Genomic DNA, 27,315 nt, shown 5'->3' on the forward strand with positions numbered 1-27,315 from the left:
CCCTTCCTTTTCCCTTCCTTTTCCCTTCCTTTTCCCTTCCTTTTCCCTTCCTTTTCCCTTCCTTTTCCCTTCCTTTTCCCTTCCTTTTCCCTTCCTTTTCCCTTCCTTTTCCCTTCCTTTTCCCTTCCTTTTCCCTTCCTTTTCCCTTCCTTTTCCCTTCCTTTTCCCTTCCTTTTCCCTTCCTTTTCCCTTTTCATTTTCCTTCTGTTTCATTTGTTTTGTTTCTTCCAGCCCTTTGGAAAAAGGAAGCAGAAAAATGTCTTACACTGTTGATGCTAAGAGTGAAGTACCTTGCACCTACAGGTCTGCTAAGCAGACAAGAGTGCTATTTGTAACTACTCTCTGCCAGCCTCCTTTTTGTGACTTTCTCTGCACTTACAAACTTTTTGCTGGTTTTCATCAGCTTTTGATCCCCAGCCTGTTCTGAATGGAGTGTTCCCTCCAACCTTTAGTCCCCTTGGTATCTTCCAGCAGCTCATCAGACAATTTTGTGAGGGTATGAGCTACTCTGGATCCAACAGGTTGCCAGACTCCATCCTTTGTGTGACAGCAGTGAGAAATGGTGTTCATTCAATCAGCCCAAGAACTCAAAAGTAGATAGTAATAGACTAGCTACAGGACACATAGCAATGGAAATTTTGTGCCTTTTTCTTTGAATAATAACTTTTTTTCACAGTCTTTTAACATATCCTAAATACCTAAGCTTATAGTTTGCTAGTGAACATTGGTAGGAAATTTACATTAGGATTCTGAAGACTTTTATGTTCTTGTTTAAACTTTACAATTTAGAGCAAGGCCAGTGACTGCTGCCAACCACCTATATCTCTTCATGCTTTAAAAATTTAGTTATATAACTGCTAATACTTTTACCTGACTTTTATTTACATTGTGTTGCCTTGAGTGTTGTTTTATGATAAAGAAATGATTGCCAGTTGGCTGAGACCCAACATGCTCCTTGACCTGCTTTTGAGATGCTGAGCCACAATGTATTGTTACTGTTTCTTTGATTTACAGAGATCAAATATGAATTAATCTTTTTATTTTTTATTTTTTATTTTTTTAATTATTCACTGATGTAGAGGATAACTTTGCAGAAAGTCAAACTGAAAGTCAAATTCAAACTGATGTGGTCATGCACTGTTACTACACTACTGCACCACCACCTGAATTTTTGTACCAGGTAAACCATAACTCCACACAGATTTTATTTTAGTTTGAAAGCACCTTTATAAGGTTCACTTGTTTATTGATCAAAACCTTTTGTCTTGGGTGTGGGGAGTAGAAAACTACACTTATTTTCATAGTGAGAGAATAGTGAAGTCTCATTCTGTTTTCTGACAGGTCATAAATAATCTTGAGAATAATGTGACAATTTTTAAGAATTATTTGTGATAATACAGACAGTCTTCTACTGTCAACTTTTTGGGAATTGCCACAAACTAATTCTTCTGGAAATAGCTGTAGATGGTACTTTACTGCAAGATACAGTTTTCTGTTTAAAAGCCTGGTATCTCAGAGTCTGATTCACATCATTTATTATATTTATCTTTCAGAACAGGGAACTCTTTGTATAAGTGTCTAATATTCAGAATGATGGACTATTTTGTATCTTCCATAATACATTTTTGTGGTTTGCATTCTGAGAATATTCTCTACCAAGAATTTTTCCTGAACTGAAGTCTGCTTATGGTGCTCTGTGCAAATTGAACTCTTTCACTCAGCACTTTATTGAAGTCCAGGTAATTATGCAGGGTTGGAAATAAGTCAAATTAAGGGCAATTTAATTTGCAAAAAGGCCTTTATGAGGTTTTAATTTTTTCGTTCTGATCCCTTTCCTCAGTAAAATCGTAAAAAGTAGTGCAGTAATGCTACAGATCACAGGATTTCCCACAGTTCTGGATATTTTTCTTAGAAACATTCACATTCATATAGAGTTTTAGGAACTCTATATGCAGCTGCATATGCAACTATGCAGTTCTGCATATTATACAACTGCAACTATGCAACTGTATGAAGAACGAAGAATAATGTACAGAAAGTTTCAACTTAGAATTGATAATCTTGAAGCAATTAAATAAGTGATAAGATTCTCATTAGTCTATAGACCAAAACCTAAACAGATTCATTAATTCTGTAACTTGAGACAAGGCACAGGAAAAAAAAATGGGTTGGGCTCTAAAGTATAGACCACATACTGTTATGCAATATGTATATTTATGTCCTTTTAGTCAAAAGAAAACATACTGGCTCCAGAAAATGGTAGAATGTGTGTTTAAGGCTTCAACTAAACCAGTGTTTTTCTGATGGTCACCAATGACTTGTTATTTATTTCATGATAAATTACACCTGATCCAACAAAGTAACCTCTGAAAAATGTTGGCAAGGTCCATTGCTGTATTTTCCAGTTTTCATCTGGTGTCAGATGAGACATACACTGACGTCTTAAACATCCTTCTGGGCTGAAAATGTGCTTTTGCCCAGCCCAGGGTATTCTTACTCCTATGCTTTACAAACAAAGAAACAAAACATTGTGCTGATCACCTGCTTTGTTTGGGAGATGAGCTACCTTCAGGTCTTACCTGGTTAGACATCACTGCTGGGTAGGCAGTGCATGGCCCTGCAATGGGCAGGGTTTATTTGCTCTCTAGATAAGAGGCAGTTTTGCAGATACTGCAGAGTAGATGGCAGGTGGGGCATCAGTGAAGGGAAAAGTTCTCTAGGATCTTTTTGGACAGAAAGCACTGCAGTGCTACATGAGATCTCCAGGAAGAAGAAAAGCAGTCTTTTTATGGGTCTGTGGGAGGCTGTAGAGTTAGCATTCCAGTGTTGACTGCATTTTTATATGATAAATGGGAGTCTAGAAAATTTCTGCACCCAGTCATGATGCAGCAATGGAGAACAGGTCAGAGTTTTAAAACTCTGACATATCTGTGAATGTGAAGAGTGCTTCATGGCTTTGATGGAAATGTTCAAATCCTCACAATTCAGGCTTGCTCACACATGAATTCCTTTGGTTTCTGGTATCTGTAAATACTGGAATAAATCTCCCATACTCACCTCCTCACAAAAAATCTGTTTTCTGATTGATTTTTCCCTGTTCTTCAAGGCCACTGTCTGTTCTTGAGTGAGATCAGTAAATTGCAAATCAGATATTTCAGTGGAGAAATAATTTGTCATTTCTCACAATATTTTAGCTGTTCTCTCTCTTTTATGAGATGTCTCTCAATGTCATCACATAAGTGTTCAATAGGAAGTTATTTCAACATGGTGGGTTTTAGATATTTTTTCTCATTACTCTTTTGCCTCCACTTGGGGGATCTGGAGAGGTTTTGCTCAACCCAAGAGTTTCAGTGCTTTGGAAAGTAGTGCTGCTGCACTGTCAAATACACCTCCTAAGATGACTTCTGTAATGAGACTGTGGGAGCTGAGCAGTGCTGAGCAGGGCAGTTGGGAGTTTCAACTTAATATTGTGAGTTCTGGTGAAAAGGGAAGTCTTGGAACCCTCAAGTGATTGAGTTCTGTTAAAACAGGAATGGTATTTTTAAAGTTAAAAAAAAAAAAAAAAAAAAGGTTTTGCTCCTGTAAACAAGTGGTTTTTTCTGTCTTTGGAAAAAAATCTCTTGATTGCCCCAAGGATTGTTGATTTGTTCTCATTTACTCTAATGGTAGAAGAATTATAGAAAAACTAAGAAAGCATCCTCAGAGAAGCAAGTTACTTTTTTAGCACATTTAAAAGCTGACTCTAAAAAACATTTAGAAGCTTTGCAAGTTACATAATGGGAAGTGCTTTGAAATATTTATATGTGTAGTTGAAGGAATACTGATAAAATACCAGAGAGAAATGGTGTGTTGGCAACAGTAATGCATTTTTAGTACTTGAGGTACTGCGTTTTTACATTCAGCTATTGGTTGAGAAAAATTGTCTTTGACGTTTGCATTTAAAAGGAACACTTGAGTGGGACATCTGAAAACCATAAAATATTCAAAGATTTACTTGTTCAGTTTAAGTGTTAAAAAAAAACACCAAGAGAGAGTTTTTTTACTTTTAATTGCTTTTAAGAAAGAGTTTACCTGTGGATTTTTTTATCATAGCACTCTCTGTGCATATGTGGCTTCTTCTCTTGTGGTTGTTTGTTATTTTTATTTTTTCATCTTCCTGAAGAAGCTGGACATGTATGGTCTCTAGTAGCCTGATTACCAGCACTCGTAGACTCATGGCTTTACTTGTAGTTTCTAAGTTAGCATACTTCTAGGCCAGTTCTCCTGTGTATCAGCTTTCTTATCACAAGTGGTAAGAGAGGCTTAACAGAATCAGCAGAGAAGCTGAGAATTATCCGTCTCCCTGCTGTCTTGTGCCTCCTCTGTGGATTGAAACCATCAGCACTTGCTGCAGATCTTTCTTTCAAGCTGTTTTGTTTTCTGAGACTTTCTTTGGCATTCAGTAAGTGCAGGAAAACTGCACAATAATAGCAGCAGGAAAATGGGCATCATACCATAAGAAATTAGGAAGTTGTTCTGTGCTTTATTAAGGCAAACCCTTTAAAGCTACTTCTAGTTTTTACCTTTCCCTTTGTTTCTTCCCCTAAAATATTCTTTTGGAGCCTTTGTGAATTAAGTAATGATGTTTTGATATCTTCTTGAGTTTCAGATCCCAGGCAGTTAAACTTCCTCAACACTTAAAGCCAAATATATACAGCATTTAACTTGCACTTACATTAACATCACCAGTGCATTTGACTCATTGTTTAATATAAGCAGCCAACGATAAAGTTCCTCTACTTTGGTACTGAGCAATAAAAATAAATCTTTCTCTTCAAGGCTGTAATATTATTTTTTTTAATGTTTGTGTTTGTTTGTTTTAAGGAGAAATTCTGTGTCTTGAGGCAATAAATACAAACCAAATAATTTTTACTGCCACATCTCCTGGCTGATGAGAAAAAGCTTGTCATCGTGTCCAATTCCCAACTTATATGTGAGCTTGAGTTAATGCTTGTGAGCAAGGTGAGTAAGTTAGGGACCCTTAGCATGAATTTGTCACCTGCTGAAGACATGGTAATACTCTGTAATATTCCCTCTCTCATTTGAAAGCATTAGTGACTGTCTTAGAACAGTCACTTCTGCCCAAGGATCTATATGTTTATTCAGGTTTCTTCCTCTGCAAGGCTTTTCATCCTGTGAGGTATCTTCAGCAGCCAGTGTCAAGCCAGCAGAAGCAGCTGGAAAAGGAAAAGAATAGGCCTTTGTTTCCATATCTGTTCTGAAGCTTGGCTGCTTTTTCCCACCTGTTTTTTAATTTTTCAAGGGAGAGCCCTCTTAGCTTTTCCTTGTTCTGAGCAAGTGTCTTTGCATCTGGCGACTGGGACAAGGTTCATTTGGGTTCCTAAGCTCCAATCATGCCAAAGGGAAAAATGAAAGTAGATTTGTAAATGAGGTGGCTAATATTTATACACGGTAGATACATATTTTAAACAGAAATATCAAAACATGGCCATAATAGAGGATAGACTGTGCTATGTAAGAGTAATTGTGTGTGCAAAATGGGTGGGGTATCTGCAGCTCTCTTTGAAAATGCTGCGATTTGTGTGTTTATTTTTTATCTTCTAGCAAGGTGTTTGATTCTCAACAGAACTGACATGCAGGGTGATGCTCTTTAGGCTGCCATGTGTTCCCATACTTTATATTACAAGACTCCAAGACAGTTGTTCATGTCATCCAGATTCAGTCTCATGTCAAAGCTGAGACTCTGCTTTGTGATTAGATCTTCATCATTTCAGACTTTTGACGTTCTTACAAGAAATTGCCTTTTTCTCTATATATCGTTTTCTATAGGTAGGTAGATTATCTTCATTTTAGTTTTCTTCTACAAGAATGAAAAATTCTCAGGTCAACTGAAATAACCCTTTTTTGGTCAGTAGAATCAGTAGAGAAAAGAAAAAATAATTGCAATCCTTAGTCTAAAAGCTTGCAACCCACTGGGAAGGGGAACTGTAAGAGGAGAAGAGTAAAAATAGGATTTTTCTGTACTTTGTGTCCTCTTGGGAATCTGTTTCTTGAGATAACAGATAAATAAATTGGCTTCCAGGCATTATAGCTACAAACATTAAAAATCTGAAACAAAATCAAGGCTAGTTACTTACTAGAAATGTTGACTTCTAGCTGCTGGTGAAAGGAGCAGTTGCATAGTAGGCACTCTTGAGCAATGACAGAAGAAATACCCCTTCTCAAATGAAGTAAGGGAAGAGTCACTACCTCTGTCACCTCTGAATAAATTGTTTTCCTAACCAGTTATGCAGTGCCAGGCTTTTCTAATGCCCATAAGTGAGGAAATATAACAGTGAGCCATGCCTGAGAGAGCCTCCAAAGAGACACACAGTTTTGGGACTAGATCTGGTTTATTCCTAGAAGTCCTGTGAAAACAGGCCCAAGCCAATCTGGCACAGCCTTCTCCCAGTACTGTGTCATTCCTCAGGAGACTGAAGATGGCTTTGTGCCTGAAACATTAATTGTTCCTTAGGGAAATTTACCTGACCAGTATTCCAGTTTTACCATACTGGAGTAAATATTGTGGCTTACAGATGGATAGCAGACTTTCTGTAGCTGGTGTTTTCCTACCTGTTTAATGTTAGTAGTTTCCTCCCTTTCCCATGTTTCCAGCATGGTGGAAGCTGAAATCTTAAAACTTCAAGCAGCAGCAGAACAGCTCCTTATCTCTCTACAATTATTAATCTAGAAAATTGTTTCAGGACTCTGGCAGCAGAGGGGGATGATTGAGTCCTGTAAGAATTCATGGGACTGGGACCAAAGCACAAAGAGGATGCAACAAGTGTTAGTGCTTGATGAGTCCTCCCTGCCCAGGACAAAGGCACCCATCCTCTGGCCATATCTTGTCACCTGCTTCTAGCCTGGATCTGTGCTGTTGCAGAGAGATTGCTGAGGCTTATTTAGCTTTCCAGCTACTGACCATTGGTGCTTGTCAGTGTGAGCACCAGGGACGTGAACTTGAGCAGATCAAAGATGACTGTGAGATTCTGAGAGCAAAGATGGCCCAAGGTGACACATCCAGTCTCATAGTTGATGTCATCAGTGAGGCTTTGAGATTTGGTTTTAGCACCTTGAAATCATAGAATGAATCTGACGAGAAAATGTTTGTAGACAGAATTACTAAACTAACATGGAGGATTTTAAAGTAGTCTTGGTAGAAGGAAGGGAGCTAAGCTCAGGGTTAAATGAGAAAACAACGCATGTGTAGAAGACATTGTAGAGTGCTACAAGGGAGACAATAATGTTCTTTCTGAGGTGTCAACACCATAGTATCTGTGCTATTTGGGCAACAAACAAGGAAATTCAGTCTCTGGGTCAGTATGAGAAGGCAAATTAATATTGGTAATGATGTGGTGTAAGTCAGTTAAAAAATACCTGAGAAAGAGGATGAGGCTATCCACAATTAATAGAGGTCTCCCAGTGTCCAGCCTGGGTCTCTGTGGTGGATTTCAAATTTCTGCCACCAGATTGCTGGGAGGGTAACATGACACTGTGCAAGCAATTGAGGAAGTTTCTAGACTGTGTTGGTGATAATTTCTAAATGCAAATGCAAAAGGAGCAGTTGTGATTAGTGTTCTATTTGACTTGCTGCTCAGAAACAGGGAAGATCTAGGGGGGGATGTGACCTGTTCTGCTGTGCTGCAGAAATCACCAGTTGACAGTTCAAGAGGTGGAGGAAGGCTGAGAAGGTAAGCTGTGAACTTACTCTCTGTGTAAAGAATTGCTCTGCAGAGACCCTTGAGAGGCTGCCATGTGTGGAAAAGGAATGCTCAGGAGCTGGCTTATATTAAAATTTTTTAAATCTTTTCAATAAAATGTATTTAAGAGCTCAGGAAAAAAACATACTGTTATACAGAAAGTTTAAGAATTATAGGCAATACCTTAGTCCCTGCAAAGACTGTGGAGCAAAACCTTTGGCAGTCCATTTTCACATACATAAAGGTAGTCATTGTGTGTTTTATGTTGATATCAAAAGCAAATTGTGCCTGACAAATCTGACTGCTTTCATGAAATGACTAACTATGTTATTAAGAAGAGCAGTGGATGGTAATGCACCTTTTCTTCAGTAGGGCTTTTAACATTACCATCCACCTCACTCCCATTTGTAAGTTCAGAAGTATGGTCTGGACAATTTGTCTATTAGAGAGCTTGAAAATTCACTAGGTCATTATGCTTGAAAGGGTTGTAGGCAGTGGATTAAGAGCTCAGTTGGTATCTGGGAACAAAGTATGCCAGAGTTTGTTAAGTATTTTTATTGACAGCATGGATGATGAGACAAAATGTATTTCAGCAAATGTGTGGCCAGCACTAAATTGAAGGGGAGAGTGATGCAGCTGCCACGCTGAATGGTTAAGGGTGACCTTGATCATTAAGCTGACAGTCTTCATGAATGTCATCAAGGAGAAGCAGAAGAATTTGCACCTTGGTTAAGGTAACCCTGAGCATGAATATGGGCTAACAACAAACTGATTGAAGCCCTGAAGGCATGATATGGCATGGGGGGTGGAGGTCTAAGGTTGTGCAGGGTGGGTGCCAGGTTGAGGAAGAGCCAATAGCATCCTTTAATTGCAGATGGGGTAATGCTGGGCTACAATAGAAGAAGCATAGGTAGGAGACTGAAACTGGTTTTCCCTTCTGACTGGCAGTGGTGAGGGAGCTAGACTTGTGTAGCCTGGCAAAGAGGAGCCGAGTGAGTGGTCTGATAGCCTAACACAAGCAACTTGAAGGGACAAGTCAAAGGCAAAGGTGACAGAAGTATTTATATGTAGTAGCAGATGTATAAGGAGAGTTAACTGTTGCAACCAGAGTGATCTTTAGAAGAAAGCTTCAATATAGACTAGAACAAAGAAACAAATCAGCCTGAGAAACTGTGGAATCTCAATTGTGGAGGTTTTCAGAACTTGGCTCGACATAGCCACAGCTGACTCTTCTACTGTTACCAAGTAGGGGACTGATCTTAATAACCTCACAACTATCTAACCAATCTGTAGTACCTTTTTATGCATTAATCTCTAGATTACATCTATGTTTTTGTCCTTATTTAACTATTCAGGATCTTTATTTTTAAGGATAGGTATTTACATACATCACGAGTATCACTTGACTTCTAGATTAAGACAGGAATACAGAACATTCTGCAGCTGATGCTACAATATTGAACAGAAAGGGAGAAAATAGGATTAAATTTCCATCCTATCTTCTTTCCATCATATTTGCAAACAACTTTAGTATATCTTTTAACCAGTGATTTTCCTAAAGAGTTTCTTGAAGAAATTATTAGCTGTTTTATAAAAATCCTGTTGTTAAAATGCTTAGATGTTGTATATATTTAAGTGCAAATGTAGACTTTTGACTAAATAGAAACATCTTGCCTAGTTGAAAGAACTGTTTATATGCAGCTGTTTTGGTTTGGAGTTGTTTTTTTTTCATGGTGCATTTTGAAACCATCAAATACAGCTTTTCTAAATTTGTGGTAAATCAGTGCTTCAATTATGAGTTGGCAGCCTGAATTTTAAGTTTTCTGCCTAGTTAAGTCAGCCACACATAATTTCCAGAAAAATACTGTCATGACACTCCAGGTGTTTTTGCTTACTTAATTCAATGCTCATTAGCATATATTGCACTAATTGCATATATTCCCATTGGCTTCAACACTCCAAAGAAAATCTCAACAGTGATTAGTAATGCAAGAAAACATTCTGCATAGTATTTTTGGAGAGTGAGGAGGGTAAACGAAAGGTGAGGGGATTTCCTTCTGAAGCAAGGATCATTTTAGGAAAATACTAAAAAACACTAAGCCCATTTAGTATTATAAGACATAAATATGCGTACACCAACACAGCTTGCATGCTAATCTTTGGGATGCCCTGGATATGGTAATCTCTGTGCAGGTGGTGGGAGAAAAGGAGGATGGAAAGTTTTTTCTAAGGAGGATCAGGACATGAGTCACAGCTCTTTTAAAGCCCATCGCTTCCTAGTTAGGGTGGATGTGGGAGGGTATTCCCTAGCCAGAACCTGAAAGCAACATTAAAGGAGAGAACCAATATCTATTCCAGTAGCATCTGGGGGAAGCTGAGAGGGAGAATAACACCCAATCTTTTTATAATTTTACCAGAGATTACCATTAGTGTTGGGACCTCTGCAGTACTTATGGTAGGAGTGTAGATAACTGCTTAAGTGCTTTTAATAACTCTCTGAAGGCTTCTTTGCCTCTCCATTGATTATCCAGGGACCCTAGGCTTCTGACTTAAATGATACTTTATAGCTTTGATACCTTTGAAGCTTTTTTTCACTGCCTAGCTGTAGGAAGAACACCTATTCCAATAACAAGTCAAAGACTTGAGTGGAACATAAGTAAAATTTAAATTCTTTCGTGTGTGGATATTTATAATTTTATAGTTGTAAAGCTGGGGTGGAAGGCATTTTGCATAGTTAGCAACTGAAGAGTTTTTACATTGTGAGAGACAGTACTGTGATGAGTGTGTAGATTCTGTCTTGACAGAATCCCTAAATTCCAATATTGGATGTGAAAAACAAGGTACAGATGGATAAAATATGTTTACAGTATTACATACTATGATCTTCATTTTCTCATTCCTGTTAATAAAACAATGATGCTTTGCATCAATGTCTTGGATTTGTCTTCATAATACTTAGAGTTATTAGATCTGTAATAGCAAGAACCTACCATTATTAACCTTCTTTCTCTCTCAGCAGAACATGATTTCCTTGGGTTTTTGTCCTGTCTAGCAGCAGGTCTTGAATATTGCACTTTTGACAAAAAAAAAGGGCAGGCCTGGGGTTTGGCTACTGGTCTGTGCAATTGTCACAAATGCCAAGAGAATGAGAGGCAAAAATTTCCATTGCTTGTAGTGATACTTTTGAGCTATGCTAGCATTTTTTTCTCTTCTGTAGTCTGCTACTGAGCCACAAACCTGAACTTCTGGAGTTTAATGTTGAAATTTCTTGACTTAAAACCAGTACTGTTCTTAAACAGCCAGTGGGCTGACTTGTAATCAGCCCGTGACACTTTTTTTCTGAATGACCAATTCTGCAGTAAATAATCCAAGGCCTGATGGTAGTGTTTTTATGGCACAGTCTCGATATTTTAGAAGGAAGTTTGGGGTAAACTTCCTTTTGTTTTCCTTTTGCTTGATTCCCTCCGAGTTCTAAGTGTGGCTTCTACCTGATTCAGTCCATTTAGAAAAAGCGTTGTGTCTTTATTCAGCATCTTCATGAATGTCCTGGAGGAAGACAGTGTAGGGGAAATCTCAGAGTTTTCAAATGATACTGAACCAATTTGGGTATTCCAGTGTTGCTTTAACTGCAGGGAATTCCAGAAGGAACTGACAAGAACTGCATGGGGCACTGCAAGATAAGTAAGCTCTAATGTCTAAAGACATGAGGAGAAATACACAGACAGGATGCTGACCTGAGCATGGGTAGTTACAGCTCAAGAATGACTCTTAGGGTTCCCTGGCATGAAACAATTAGTTCTGCATGCAACAGTAGCATCTTTTTCCTCCTGTCTATACTTAAGTACTGAATGCAGTTTTGGTCTCCCTATCCCAGGGCCATAGGGGAGGTCAATGAGGACTAGAGGATGGCATTGAGAATCATGGAACATCTGTCTTTTGAGGGGAGACTGAAAGGGCTGAAAATTTTCAGTCTGGAAGCAAGGACACTGATGGAGAGGAGTATGGCTGGGGTGTACAGATGTATGAAGGCAGTGGCCATTATGAATATGTATCTTCACTCATCAAATGCCACACTGCTAGAAAGTGGGAAGAAACTCAAGAAGAAGAAACTCAGGGAAGTTTGTTCTAGATTTAAAATAGATGCAATGCATCCTTATCTGGCTTTTGGAGAACTTCCAGGGTATTTTGTCACAGGAAGTGATGAGGGAAGAAAGTTAAAAATTATTTGGACGAGGTCCTGGAGAAGAGAACCATAAATTGATGCTAATAGGCCTGGATGTGCTCTCTGACATCCCTCTCACTTCCTCTGGATCCACAGCTACCATTAGAGTAATGCACTTTGGGGAACAACCAGAGTCATGGAGTTATTGATGGTCCTGGCTCAGGCACAGCTTTTGAAAACATTGATTTGATTGGATTTTGTTTTTTATCCATCTGAAGCCACTGTAGAGTATTAGACTATTGACTGACTCTGTTCTTTATCTGCATTATTACTTGTTCACAATGTTGGGCACAGAGAAAGTGATATGCTGATTGCTTACTATTTTCATCTATACCTCCTCCATCCTTCAATATTCAATGTTTCTATTATTCTAAAATGGCTGCTCCCCCCCAAAAAAAACCAAACAACAAAAGCAACAAAAACAGCAATCAGTAAGAATTTCTATTAAAACAAATTCATTCAAATTCATGTTCAAGCTTTTTTCTGGCACCGTGTTGCAGGGAAATGGAGTGATCAGCTTGACCAGTTGTCTGAAAGGCAGTCTAGTTCTCCGCTAGAGCAAAATCAATAAGAAAAGGCTTTGAGGCCTGATGGTGCATTGTGAAATATTATTAGGACACCTCATGCAGGCTTTGGACCTTTTCACTTTTAAAAGTCTCCTTACTGCAGACAGATTGAAAGCAGAAATGCTTTCAGTGGTAGCTGAGTTTTTCTTTTGACTTAAAATCAGCTGATAATATGTATACTAGTATTCCACAAGAGAAATATTTAAAAAATAAGCGGTTTGTTTCCCCCTTATTTTAACCATTAACAGATTTTCTCTCTCACACATCCTTCCTCTTATGTTTCACTTGGATTCTGTGTTGCACATTTTCTAAAATACATATCTGAGTGTATTTGCCAAATCTAGCAATTTGATGGGTTTTGTGTGTGTTAACTTGGGAAAAAACAGAGCGGGGAAGAGGTAGATGTAGGAAATGAGTTACTCATTTGTAAAAGTTTGTGGGAAAAGTTCTGTGGGAAATCCACAGGATTTTACTGCCATACAGGCAGGGTCAGACATCAGCATCACTATCGGCAAGACACATGGCAGAGTTTTCAGGGTGAAGAGAATGTGAGTTTTTAAATATCAAATCAATTTTTTAGAATCTAAATTAATCCTCTGTATACTCTGTACTCAAGGAAGAGAAAAGATTTTAAAATCCAAGCTAAACAGTATAGCCTCCTCTGAAAGGAGTGCCTACATTTTCTTTTCTTTTCCAGCTCTGTCTGCTTTGCTGTGAAACAGGAGGAAGGCTCATGAAAAGTTCCAGTAGAAGCAATTCAGAAAGCTTCACATGTCCTGCCTTTAATCAAGTTTTTGTTTTGTTTTTTCCTCTCCCATTGGGAGTGGAAGCAATGTACTTCTTCCATGAATTTGTTCTTCAGAAGTTCTGCTGAATTAATATCCAAAAGTGTCTGTAGTTGGGCACAGTGTTTTCCGTCTGACTTGGAAGTTGTTGATCCTTCTACTTTTAAGTATGTAGCTGCTAATCTTGGTCCACAGACTTGGGAAAGTTTGGGAATCTCCACAGGCTATTTGCACTCAGTGCACGGCAGACCCTTGACTCTGCAGACTCCTTTAATCTCTGCCCAGTCAGTTCCTTTGGAGGAGCTTCACTTGTGTGAAGAGCTGGAACAAATCCTGTAGGTCTTAGAGGGGACAGGTCTGTCTAAAGCAAAACACCTGTTTCTAGTGCCAGAGATAATAATGTAATAGCAAGGACAATGGTCTAAAGAAAAATACCAGTATCTCCATTTGCTGCACCTACTTACTGCCTGCTTGCTTGCTTGACAACTGAAATTGAGCACTGGGACTTCTCTGGCCATTGCTTTTCCTTCCAGCCTTGCTGCTGAATGCCATTAGTTACTTCCAGAAATCCATTTTTTCATCATTATATAGTCATAACACTTTGAATCCAAGCCCTTTACTCCATTTGGTGTGTGATTAGGGTTTTTGTCTTGGCTGTCAAACAGTGGTTGGGGATGGGCCCTGCAGCTTTGCTCACATGGGCCACTCACAAATAACCTAGCAGCTCAGCAGATTCCAGACATGGTTTTATGTGCCAAAAAGTAGATGTAAAGAAAAAGAAAAAGTAACCATTACTGTCATACAGAGTGAAAATACTTTAGATATTGTGTTGCAGATAAAACAGCAAGTCCCAAGATATGTGTACTCTGAATTTAGTCATTAAATGCAGAGAAATTTATATTGCTGTGGGCAGGTAAATGTAATTTCACATTGATGTTACTGTGCATTAGAAAACTGCAGGGGAGCTAACCCAACATTAATAAAATCTGTACTTGGAGGAACAATCACTTAGTCTGAGTCTTTGAGAATGTAAAGAACAATAACTTATAAAAGGTCAGCAATCATTAATGCTCAAACTGATCTTTTTTCTTGGGCAAAGGGTGATCAGATCTCCTTTGTATGCAGCAAAATGCAAATAAGTGCTGTGGACTTTAGTGCAGTACCTCTTGGCAGCATTTAGTACTTTTTTTACCTTAAGTTGCTCTTGCACATTAAACAGATTTTTTTTACAGTGTACTATCTTGCTTTAGCACCAAACTTCACAAACATTTTACAGCCTTTTAAGGCTGTAATGTTTTTATACAAGTTATATAAATAGGAATAAAAAGTATGCAGTCTTTTTCAGTCTTTTAAAATGTGTAAACATTAATTTATTCAAATGTATTTCTGTTCCATGCTGCTTAGGCACACAAATTAAATAACAGTTTGTCAAGCAAGATATCATGCTCTTGATCTGAATCGTGATTTTTGTAGTCTTTCTTAAATAAGCAAATAATCTGAGGAGAATAGACTCCATGCACATGTAAGACAGAGGGCAGCATGACCTGGAGATGTCTTAATGCTGAGACTGATTTAGCCTCTGGTAGTGGCTGTTTGCAGCCTGGCTGATGTAAACTTAATTTTTCAGAGATTCATAGCTTGGCCAGAGTTGAGCTCATTTCCACAGATGAGGCCCTGCTAAATTTCAGATCCTTACTTCAATGCAAGATAGTGCTAGAGCTTCTTGACAAGATGGTCACTCCTTTTCTTATTATGGGTAGATTATTGTCTTCCCTGGTCTTTTTAGAAGCAGTGGAGTGTTTTGGTTGAAATTGTTAAAGCAGAATTTTAGAGTAGAAAACTTCAGATTTTCAGAAGTTGACACTTTATATAAGCAACTGAAAGCATCCTGTAATGCAAACTGTTGGGCAGCTTGTACATTTGAGGATGTTACCATTCCATCTCTACTAATAAAAATGGTAATAATAGTAATTATTGCACTTTGCAGAGTGAAAAAAAATCAAGGAACTTCAAGCATAATGAATAAAAACATTTTCAAATTAATAGCTTGATGTATAGAAGTGGCAGATTTATTTTAGAAAGCTGTTTTTATGTAACAGCACTGGAGGAAAAAATATGCACTACCACTTTTTTTTATGCAAAAAGTAGCTTCTTATTCACCCAGGTGTAGTAATCATTTATAGCTCCAGATTTTTCTGAAGAAATTTAAAATCCAAGTAACTGTCCTTGCACAAGGAAAGGACACAAGTGACACAGCTGTCTTATTCATATTTTTACTCTTTTGGGAATTCTCCTGATTTAAGCAGCTCTCAAAAGGGAAGTCAGGCTGTTGAGATGTGCCCTTCCCCTTTCCCTCCCTGCCTAAACAGGCATTTAGGTTAAACATGGACTAGTTTGATCAGGAGTTCTGGTGTTCTTTGTACAGAAAGCAGGTTTCTGTAGTGTCATCTGTGGTAAGGTCTCCTGCTGCTAAAAAAACCCAGACTAATTGGTTATATGAGGTTTATGTGACACAGGGAACATGTCTAGTGTTGGTGCAGTCAGTGAGTAGCTATGATGTGTAACTACTACCATTGCAGAAACCAGAAATGTTTTTATTAAGCGGCGTTTGTTTACCTTCTTTTGAAATTATCTCTAAGGCTATATAACTTTTTTTTTTTAAGTTTTATTTTAATTTATTTGAAATACTGAAACTCTATTCTGAAAACATCAAGCATTTGCTTTCATCAAGAATGCTCTTGCCCATTGCCATTACAGTCAAGCCAGAGCAGATACACTGGCACACTTTGCAGGAAGATCCTTCCAGTCTGAAACATCTTTTACTCTAGTTTAAACTTGAGCCTTTTTGGGGGGGAATATCATCAGGTTTTCTTCTCTTGTACTCTGGTTGTCTGGATCAGTTCCTGCAAGAATCTGTCGATATGCCAGATTGCACAGGTGACAGATTGCATGTTCTGTCATCTCTTCCATACTATTGGTAGAAATCTTTTAATCCTGTTGCTAAGTGTGGTCAGATTTGCATTATACATAAAGCTGATATTGACCCGAAAGCACAGGATAGTGTATTTTTAATTATTTTCCATTTTTTAATATTGGATTTCGAAAGAAAAAAATGCCTAATTTCAAGAGTGCCTTGGTTCAGTAAGATCTACTGAATTCAGCTGAGGAGTGTTGTAAAGGAAATGATGTTACATATTTGGTCTGATGCACTGAATAGTAGTCTTAAAAAGCTCAGCCTAATGTAATCAGTAATTCACTATACTAATTGTGTGTTCTTCAGCTGAAGCTCATTTGATTAGAGAACCATTTCTTGACAGTTTATATCTCTAATAAATTTAAGTATTTTTAATGAAGAGCAGTTCAGATATCCTTGAACTTAGCTTCATACTAAATGCACTGGGGTCGTACGAGGGTGTCACATTGTGGCTGTGGTTAGTCCTAGAAACAGAGAAGACAAAGAGAACCTTCTGTTGGTTCTTCATCTTTGTCCTTGTTTGGCATTTATTCAAATAGGAAGGCAAGTTATGCCTGATCTTTTCCAGATGCATCCCTGCTCTTCCTCTTACCCGACCATGCAAGTCAGTGTGTTGAAGTGAAGCCCCACTTCACCTACACTTAACACCACCCTTAACAAGGAAACAGGTGAAAAATGAGTTGTGGAGTCTTCTGAGACATGGCTGTTGAGATGTGCCCTTCCCCTTTCCCTCCCTGACTGAAGTCAGACATTTACTCATAACTGTTCACTAGGTGTACAAATACTGTAGGCTCATAAATTGGGTATGTCTTGATGTGAGAAGCTGGCCAGTATTTGGGGAAAAGAGCAATGTGAGTGAAGCAATACCATACTTTGCATATGCAGAGGTACAGCCTCATAGTTTTCTTTCCTAATACTAATAAATACCTATACAAGAACTCATGGCACCAAAGAGCAAATTTCCTTACAAACATTTTCTAAGCCAGTCATTATTCTGGTTTTCTGCTTCATGGAGAAGAGTTTTTAGCTGCTCTTTTCATAAGGAAATAATGCTTCTCTTTGGCCTGAGTACTAAAAACTCAAGGGAATGCTGGCTATCCTTCGAGGGTTCTGAGTGCCATGGGTAACTGGTGTTCACTACATTTCTTTCATTTCTGCTAGACTCAAAGCCATGTATTTGCTTAGTGTTTCACTGAATTTAAGACTAAAGAGATGTGATTAATTTCTATTTTTAACTACATTACTTGCTATCAAGTTAAAATATAGTGCATGTTTCTCACAGTTAACTTTTTGTTCTTTGTCCAAGCTGGATAATGGAGATGAGCAAGCAGCCCAGATCAGACGTGAACTAGATGGCCGACTACAACTGGCAGAACAAATGGCAAGGGTAAGTGGATGCTTTCATGTACCAAAACCACGTCTTCATAAAAGATATGAGTGGAATGATACCTAATGTGTGTTTCTAGTTTCTGATACTAAAATTTAGCAGGAGATATCTGAAAACAGTCTGGCAGATGTGTGCTTTTCTGCTGTAGAATATCTATGTCAACAGGGTATATGAGAAAGTAAAGCTTGATTTTGGAAAGTCATAGTTTGTGTGATTCTACCTTTCATTCTTCAGGACATCCAGTGGTGAAACAAAGGGTATATTATTTGCACATTTGGGACTATGTATTTTCAAACTAAAATTAGTCATCTTTTACATACAGAAATACACTGTCTTGTGCTTACTGCAGGTTATGTGTGATGTACTTGTCAAGTATATATAGTATAGTTACATTTGTAGACCAAGTCTATGCTTGTAATGGTTGTATTGGTATCTCAAATAATAAAGCTATGAAAGTCTTGTAGGTCAAATTAGTGGTTACTGGGCAAATTATAAATTCTTCTTTGTAAGTTTTAGAAAGATAAGCCTATTTTCTCTTCTATAGTTTGATTTCACTTGACAGGATTATGCCCCTCTATATTAAACATCACAGGAGGGAATTGATATTGTCCCTAGCTATATCTTACTGACTTGTAGAGAAAGACTCCTTTTGCACAGAAAGGCAATCTCAAGTCTTCGAATTTCTGTGAAGTCTAGGTGTATAATCAAAATTGTCCAGTAACTGTGTTTTCTTTCTTGCCTTTAGCTCTAAAAGTTACAGAATATTTGAAGCATGTGTGTTATACTTTGTGAATACAGCAAAACTATATTATATTAACATATTAACTGCTTATTTCTTTAAAAAGAAAAAAAAAAGTAATTTAGGTCAGTGAAGTTCATACCTATCAACTTGGAGGCATAATCTTTCTGAAAAGTAAAATGTTGCCCATGGAAGTTTCAAATTCATTTTATAGCAAGTGAAAGATATGCACACTTAAGCCATGTAAATCTTGTTCATTCTATTTGTAATATGCAGACAGTCCATATTTGTCTTTTAAAGAAAAATTTATTCATCCATTTTTTTATCTGAATCACTACTTGAAAATTCTCATGGTTGCCACAGTGTCAACTGCACAGTTTTGCAGAGAATACAGGGAACTCCATGTCCTGAATGGTAAATCCAAGTTGGAAGTCACAGCTTTCATAAATCTCTTTCAAACTATTTAAAAGGCAGAATTTCTTGGGGATACTTTGGGAGCTACTCCTAATTCTAGCAGCTGTGAGAATAATTAAGATAATTTAAGCAATCAAATGCTAGAAAATATGAACCTTATTTTTTTAGCTCAAAAACAAGGAGAAAAAAATTTTGATCCTGGATTATGTATTCTAGCGTATTTGTTGGTTAAAAAAGGGGGTTTCAGTTATTAAACCAAAGTCTCAAAAGGTCAACAGAGCTGATCTCAGAGCTCAAGTGAAATCTCTGTAGGTAGCTTTTTTGTTGTTGTTTAGGTTCCACTCCTGATTCTTATAATAAATTACTTGCTGATTTTACAAGCTGTTAATTATAAATAAGTTAATTTCACCAGAAGAGGTAATTTAGCCTATTAATGGAGGCAAGAACCTTAGAACTACATTCACCCATGACAAAATAAAATCAATTTGTGCATCTACTTGCCCATCTGTTTCTTCATATGGCTAAATTTAAAGTAGTTGAAATCAAAGTGTTTATGACCCAATGGGATTTTCTGCCTATTTTAACTGGTACTGTAATTTGCTAAAATAAACTGTTACATGATCCCACAAAGCAGCTATACCCAGTGTCATTTCTCCTTGAGAAATACATCCTGAAAATCCATTTTGGCACTCTTGGAATCCAGACCTAACGGCTTGTGCATGGATAAGCCTGATTGGTGTCTTTCATCTGTTCCCAGGGGGTTTGTTCCAGGATATGTTCCAGTAGGTTGCAATTAGAGTTCCCAAAATTCTGGTATTGTGCAGGGAAATGTGTTCTTCAGAAGATCTGGGTTTTTAGAAGACGTAATTCCTGTGTTTATGCTCTAAAAAATGCAGGAAAAAATACCACTATTCTTCTTGTGTCTGTAAATTATTTTAAATATTATGAGCTCTAGCAATTGGTTACAAATTCACTATCATTAAAAGAGCAAATGAAAGCCAAGGGATGACATTTTTAGACCTCTTTATGGAGGATCCTCAGCTTTTTTTTTTTTTTGCTTTTTTTTTTTTGCTTTTTTTTTTGAGGGAAAGAAGTGGCTTACAAACATTTAGGTTTTATAGAAATAAAGGCCTCCATATATTCTGATAATGCTGTCTTAAGTCATGGAAGATTGTAGTCATAAAAAAATTCACAGCAGAAGGCAATTTAAAAAGTTTCCTCAGTTTTTACATTAGGATGGAAAAAGCATCTTAACAAAATCTTAACATAATAACAGTCTGTCCTTTGTGTCAGCACATTATTAGAATGACCCTCACAGGATAAACTACAGTTTGAAAAACACTCTGAAGTGTTGATGGGGTTGGCTAGAGCACCCTGAACTTTACCCTGTGGTTTTGGTTTCTAACTATAAATAACTTCTTTTTTTTTTTGTAATCTGTAATATACTGGATCTTTACTGTTGCAATAAGCCAGATCACTGGACTTGCCACAGGTCTTTTGAGTCAGCTTTCATGGCCTTTGTTATTGAAACAAAAATCTACTGCAGAGGTTTTAACATAAAACATTTTATGGTAGTCCTTATAACAGCTGACTATAAAAATTGCCTGTCTTAGGAGCAAGGTGCCTAACTTTGCAGAAAATACATGGCAAGCAGTGTCTGTTTCTCATTTATAAGTAAAACATACATTTTAGAGTAATATATGTTGCTGTTTAATCTTGGGTGACACTCTCCCAAATTACCTTATATTCAATAGAGAAACTGTGAATAAAATTGCATCTGTACATGTTCATATGTGCTTTATATATGTTTATATGTTCCTTCTCTATTATAAAAATGATATTGAAAGACTATTAACGCCTGCAGAGGACAAGAGTTGTTTTTAAGTTCTAACGCTTACATTTAAAATAATCCCTTGTGCAATGACCCAGTATTATTATCAAAATGAATGGCATATTATTAAAAATAGAAATAAACAATGATAGGAATTTAATGTCATGGTTGTAGTTTCACACACTTATGTTAGAAGCATGAATGTGATAGGCTTGTTTTTGCTAGCATGGCAAGTGGATGAAGTAACAAGATTATTAGGAGACAGTTCATTTTATCAATTTATAGATTTTTTGAAGGTAACATTTAAGGTATATTGTCACTTGATACATGTATTAGAAATATCTAATGTGTACATATTCAACCTTTTCAAGGTTTCTTGTTGAATGACTGGGGGGTAGGGGTGAGAGGTTCTGTTTTTACAAATACCCCCTACTTTGTTTTTTTAATGTGTTCAAAGAGATTTTATCTACTATATTTGAGGAATATGATAGAATTCTCAATTCAAATTACATTTCCTCTCGTCAAACTTAACTGGATTAATGGAATGGGTTTCACTTTCCCATTACTGTTTGGAAGATACAAAAATAGGTAGACACTGGAATTAGGGCTTTTATTAAATATATCTTAGAGCAAATCAGTAAATTAGCATAAAGTATAATGTGCAACGATTTTTTTTTTCCCTCCCTAACTTTTAAAATATGTCTTTCAAGGAAAGAAAATTCCCAAAATTCATAACAAGAGAAATGGAGAACATGTACATTGAAGAGTTGAGATCTTCAGTGAATTTGCTGATGGCAAATTTGGAAAGTCTTCCAGTCTCTAAAGGTGGACCAGAATTTAAACTGCAGAAGTTAAAGCGGTCACAGAATTCTGCGTTCTTGGACATTGGAGATGAAAATGAGGTTCAGTTGTCAAAGTCTGATGTGGTCCTCTCCTTCACATTAGAGGTAATAACGTATTCTTATTAGTCCTTCTTTGGTAATTTTAAAATTTTATGTTAAAGAAGCAAATTAATCATTACCTCTTTGATAATGAGGAGTTAGAATCCAACTGTATGATGTATTTTTCTCTTGCCTGCAGTAGTTGCATTTGGGCCCACACAGCAATGTGGGCAGTTGAATCTCCCACACAAAACCAGCTTTGAATGGATTCCAGTACACTAAATACCTAAGTATATGTACTAATGAAACACTGTTATTATCACAAAATCTTTCATAGAATTTTACAGACAAGTTGTGTTTTCTCAGTGAAAACATTTAGATACTAAAAAAAATTGGAGAAAAAGAATTATTGGTGGTTATAGCAGATCTCAAAAAAATTTCTAGATTTTCCTCAAGAATCTAGCTCACCTTTACTGAGATGATGCAGGAAGTCTGGTCTAAAAGGGTGCAACCCTAACCCAAATAGAGCTCAACAGACTTCAGGAGCAAGCCAGAAATACAGTTTCTGTATTAAACGTTTCTGTAATAAACGCATCCAATGGCAGCATCATACCTCGGGTCCAGTTCCACAAATGAGCATAGCAAAAGGAAATTACAGAATCATAATTACCAGAGTGTCTTTTGTGTTGTGACTTTACTAAATTATAGGTGACCAGCAAAATCCCCACTTGGATGCTACTACACAGGCACATGAATGAACAGGGAATCTACAGGAAATCTAATTAGTAGGGGAGAATATAAGAACTTGATGAAAACTTCTTGGCAGGGAGGAAAGTAGTTGGGGTTCGTGCTGTCACTGCATACAGTTACAGCAAGAGATATTAATTACATTTATAATGTTCTGGTCAGAATCTTCCTGGCTAAGAGACACCCCAGCATGTGCCTGCAAACCAACAGTGACTGTTTTTGCAAGTTGGATGTTTCCTCAAATAGGCTGTTTGCAGAGACTTGTAAAATAAATAAATAAATTATCAAAGTATTGGGAGAAACTTAGGAAGTAGTTTATCAGCTAATGAGCTAGTAAATCAGGTAGTGACAGTTTCCTTCCTAATGACATGCCAGGTTTTTTTCCTTTGCTGGTGTCCAGAATTGCTACCAAAGACAAATGTACTATGCAATTAAATTGGAAAAAACAGGCAAAGAAGTGTCAACATAAAAATAAATAAAGAAGAAGTCTGAGTCCAACAAGGATGCATTTGGCATGTGGAGACACTGTATAGGCAGTATCATCTAGAAGGATCTCTAGTGCAGTCTGTCAGTAATTATTGATGACTTTGATACCTACCTGAATTCCTTGACCACAGAAAGTGGAGAGATGATTATGCCATTCCCCCTAAATTAGTTATTATTTATAAAGTGTAATAGTCACTATTGATAATTTATTAGTAATGTAAGAATCTTCTAAATCAGTGGCTGTCAGCTCCCCATGATATTAGCAAGCTAGCAATTTAAAAACTATTTAAAATCTATTACTAAGGTTTTGAGAGTTTTAAAGTACAGGGGATTTTGCCGCTAAGTCTGGCTTAATTTATTGAAATAAACAGGCAAACAGGTTAATAACAAAATAGTTCAGTAGTTGATTGCTGACCTAAGAAACCAGTTGCCTAATGATAGCAAAATTAATGATTCTTTTTGTCACCTTTAATACAATCAAACAAATAATGGTTTTCATCTGTAGTAGTTGAGGACAGCTTCTCTGCTGTTTAAATGGACTTTTTGTTTCCCAGTTTCTTCACATAGGTCCTGATAGGGCTGGACAGGAAAGCAGCTTTTCCAAAGCAAGCAGGAAAACCTGGCTTTCTTCTCAAACCTTCTTTGAATTAGAAACATATGAAGTGTACAAATTCCAATAATTTCACACACTTAAAAAATCTAATGTTTCCAGAAGATGGAGAACATTTGAAGTAGGACTGCATGTGGCTCTGCTGAGCTGTAACTGAGTAGTTCAGAGAAGCTGAAATCTGTGTGATCTGCCAAGCTCAGAAGTTCCTTGGTAAGGAAATTTCTCAAGGTGCAGCTGGTAGAGATGCCTTTTTCCATTTCTTTTCCCACCCGGCCCTTTATGCATGCTGAACCTGACTACAAGCACTGAGCTGAGAGAAGCAAAAGGAGTGGGTTGTGAGGAAAAAAAATTAAAGCTGCTGAAAGTGATGCTCTGACCTGCCTCGTGCTCAGCACACCACCAGAGCTCTTCTGAGATTCAAGGGTTTACAACCTCCAGTGTCACACCCCCGTAATTAACTTTTCAAGATGTGATCATTGTACTTGTCTTGTTTACAATCTGATTTAGGAATCTATTTGTTCTATGTGGCTGTTTCAAAGGTAGCTTTCCTCATGTGTCAAGATTTAGTACTGTACTTAGACGTCAGTCTCAAATTCAATTAGTAACATTTAAATTGTGGTGAGAGTGAATTTTTGGTCTTTCTCCAAGTAAAAACCAAGCAAAAATTTAAATTCCTACTATACGTTGTTGAGAAGTGGAAAAAGAAATCGAAATAAAACTTTACTTGTGTCTATGAAGATTTGACTGAGTGGAGTTTGGGGATTTTGGGGTTTTGCTGGGGTTTTTTTACCTGCATTGGGAGGTAATACTGCAATAGCTGTGATGTATTATGTTTTCTGAACTATAAACTATTTGCTTTTTCCCCCTCAGATTGTTATAATGGAGGTGCAAGGTTTAAAGTCAGTTGCTCCCAATCGAATTGTCTACTGCACCATGGAAGTGGAAGGGGGTGAGAAGCTTCAGACAGACCAAGCAGAAGCTTCCAGGCCACAGTAAGCTGCTCTGCTGTTGCTGCATTCAGCACATCTTTCCTTCATTTTCATGGGAAAATCTAACTAGGAATCTATCCAGTCATTACGATTAAGTTAGCACTAAATTATATGAAGTTCTTTCCTGGGTAGTTTTCTTAAATTCTTTGTGGAAAATGAAAATAGAAGTAATAGTTATTTATGGTCTTAAGTTGTGCCAGGGGAAATTTAGGTTAGATATTAGAAAGAATTTCTTTACGGAGAGAGTGATCCGGCATTGGAATGGGCTGCCCAGGGAAGTAGTGGATTCTCCATCCCTGGAGATATTTAAAAAGAGACTGGATGTGGCACTCAGTGCCATAGTCTAGCAACCGCAACGGTGGTAAAAGGGTTGGACTCAATGATCTCTGAGGTCCCTTCCAACCCAGCCAATTCTATGGTGAAGTAAGTGCAAAGTGTTAATGCTGTCCAAATAAATGCTTTTGAATGTATGTGTTAGGAAAAGCTTTGTGTGCTTACCTTCATCCTCTGAAAACAACTTCTTGATAGATATAGCCTGAGGTGATTTTATGTATTCTAGGTTAATGTGCAGGTGGCCTTCTGGAGTGCAACTTGTACAACTGGTAGAAAATCAATACTCAGTAATCAGTCTTGACAAAGCTTGCTCACCTGCTGAGCCTATTCCATTTTATATTATAGGAACTACTTTTTTCAATTAATTTTTGAGGGAGGATGTCAGCAAACTGACTTGGAGGGGGATAACATCATGCTATCTGTAGCTGAACCAGTCAGGATGACAGAGAGGAAGAAAATGAATTGTGTTTTTTGGTTGATTTGTTTGACCTTACACACCAACTTTACACTTTTCTCTCTGCTAAAATGTCATTTGGAATCTTTTGTAGATAACTGCTCAGAGAGCCTGCTGGGGTTTTACTGGCACCATAGTGTGCCTTGTGAAAAACAATTTAAATATTGCTGTTGTTACAGAGTCTGAAAAAACATCTTCAACTGAGTTGGAATAGTAGTTTCTGTTCCATTCAAGCCACAAATAGTGACTTTTATTTGGCAAAATTATAAGTACAGAGTTTTACTGCCCCTTCTGGGTCTGGGAGAAGGAGGAAATCTAATTTGGTGGAGTTTCTCCTAATTGCAGAAAAATTCACTGGCAAGTAAGCCAGCAGCCTACTCCTGTAACATATTGTGCTTTGTAGAATTCTAAAGACGTGGGACAAACATGGTAGAGATGCTTCATGGCCAGTTAATGTTTACTTATTATATACATTGTGTGTAGATACATCTGGTAAAATTTAATAGCAGATTAATTGAATTTCCTGCCTGTCAAAATAGAAACTTTGTGAAAAGTCTAGTCAAGCAGGAGAAAAACAGAAGTATTTCTAGCAAACGGGGTAGAATTAGGACCTGCTCTGAGCTTACCAACTAATGAAGTGGATTTCAGGCTCAACAGGTTCAAGTTGATTGAATATGGAAGAAAGACAGGTTATGGGCTATTCCATAGAAGTGTTTATGGTATGAAAAAAATTCAGGTGGATTTGTATGGACAAAAATTATACACCTTTTGGAAGAGAATGAGAGATGCCCTGAACCGAACGTTGGAAAGACAGAATGGAAGTTACTGGTGCTGCTGACCTGCTCTCCTACAAAACATAACACGAAGGGGCATGGCTGATAAAACTCTGAAATTGATTGAGTTCTTTTGCTTTTCTGAGCTTTACTCTTTTCTGTTTCTTTTTTGTTTGTTTGTTTGTTTTCTGGAAAGGGTAATGATGAGAGTTTGGGATACAGTATGATTATAAGCATATACAGTTTGTGAGCATATATAAAGATTTAGTTTAGGGCAGTAGAGGAGGATATTACATTAGACAAATATGAAAATTATGGGGAAACCGTAAAGAAGATGAAGGAATCTACCTGTGAAATAGGAGGTTCTTTATTCCAGTTTAATTTTTCTGTTAGAGCCAAATCAGGTTTCCTTGATGCTAGCAGTATTGGGTTTTGTTATTGTTATTGTTGTTGTTGATAGAAGAAACTAAGAGGACTTGGCAGAGTTTAACCAGAAAATTGTTCTGGTAGAGAAGAGTTTACAGAGTACTGTTACAGGCAGGAAGAAGTCACTCAAATTTCAAAACACTTAATCTGTGTTCAGTCCTTCTAAAGCTTAGGAAGATGTTTTTTACTTTTATGACCAACACATCTCTTGCTCCATGCAGTCACCTGCCTCCTCCTGCTTCTCCCAGTACTCATCATTATTGTGTGATAGTGACCTGCTGGGATGATGGGGGCTCAGTCACTGGGTGAAGGGTTGGACGTTCTCCTGCAAAGAGGAGGTATGAGAAGGCAACAGAAGTGACTTTCTGCTCCTGTAGATGTTAGTTTTGATACTAGTGGGAAGAGAGATGTCTCCTTTCCCACTCAGTCCTTCAGCAGCAAGGGGCTGTCATGTGAACAGTGGCCGGTGAACAGCTGAGAAAGCACAGCCAGTCCATCCTTTTTCTGATAAAAAACCCAAGCTGTCAGCTACCCTAGGCTAGTGCCTACTTTGCCTGCTGCTGTAGCTGGCTTCTTACTGTGATAATTTTCAGTACTTTCATTCTGATATGAAAGAAAATAGTCAGAGAGGCTGGAGGGGAAAACACAAAACTTATTGCAAAAAAAATATAAATAAAAAAAATCAAGAGCTGTAGTTGAGCTCAATTCTTCAAATCACTAGCAGTAACATTTGCACTGACAAATCCCAGATAAATGGGAACATAACTTCAAATTTTATATAGGACATGTAGCTCGAAAAGTGTAGTAAAGCTCTCATGCTAAGCATAGAATGAGACAGTGATGAAAAGTGAATATTATCACCAGCCTTCTGTGGGAGAGTGCTGGCAAGAGCTCCAAATCATGTGCTTGTCACACATGTTTTCTGTAGTTGGTTTATCATTTTGAACTGGTAGCTACAT

At 37.5% G+C, this 27,315-nt stretch overlaps 1 protein-coding gene across 1 annotated transcript in view; it reads left to right on the forward strand.

The window, feature by feature from the left end:
• Positions 1–27,315, forward strand: part of CADPS2 (calcium dependent secretion activator 2) — a 277,107-nt gene that overhangs the window by 91,110 nt on the left and 158,682 nt on the right. Inside the window, exons 4-6 of the mRNA XM_030447170.1 lie at positions 17,593–17,673; positions 21,368–21,604; positions 24,252–24,373. Coding sequence (XP_030303030.1) covers positions 17,593–17,673; positions 21,368–21,604; positions 24,252–24,373 — 440 coding nt within the window. The remainder of the gene's footprint in view (positions 1–17,592; positions 17,674–21,367; positions 21,605–24,251; positions 24,374–27,315) is intronic.

Source organism: Calypte anna, chromosome 1 (assembly GCF_003957555.1).
Source record: "Calypte anna isolate BGI_N300 chromosome 1, bCalAnn1_v1.p, whole genome shotgun sequence".
In the NCBI taxonomy this organism is placed as follows: Eukaryota; Metazoa; Chordata; class Aves; order Apodiformes; family Trochilidae; genus Calypte; species Calypte anna.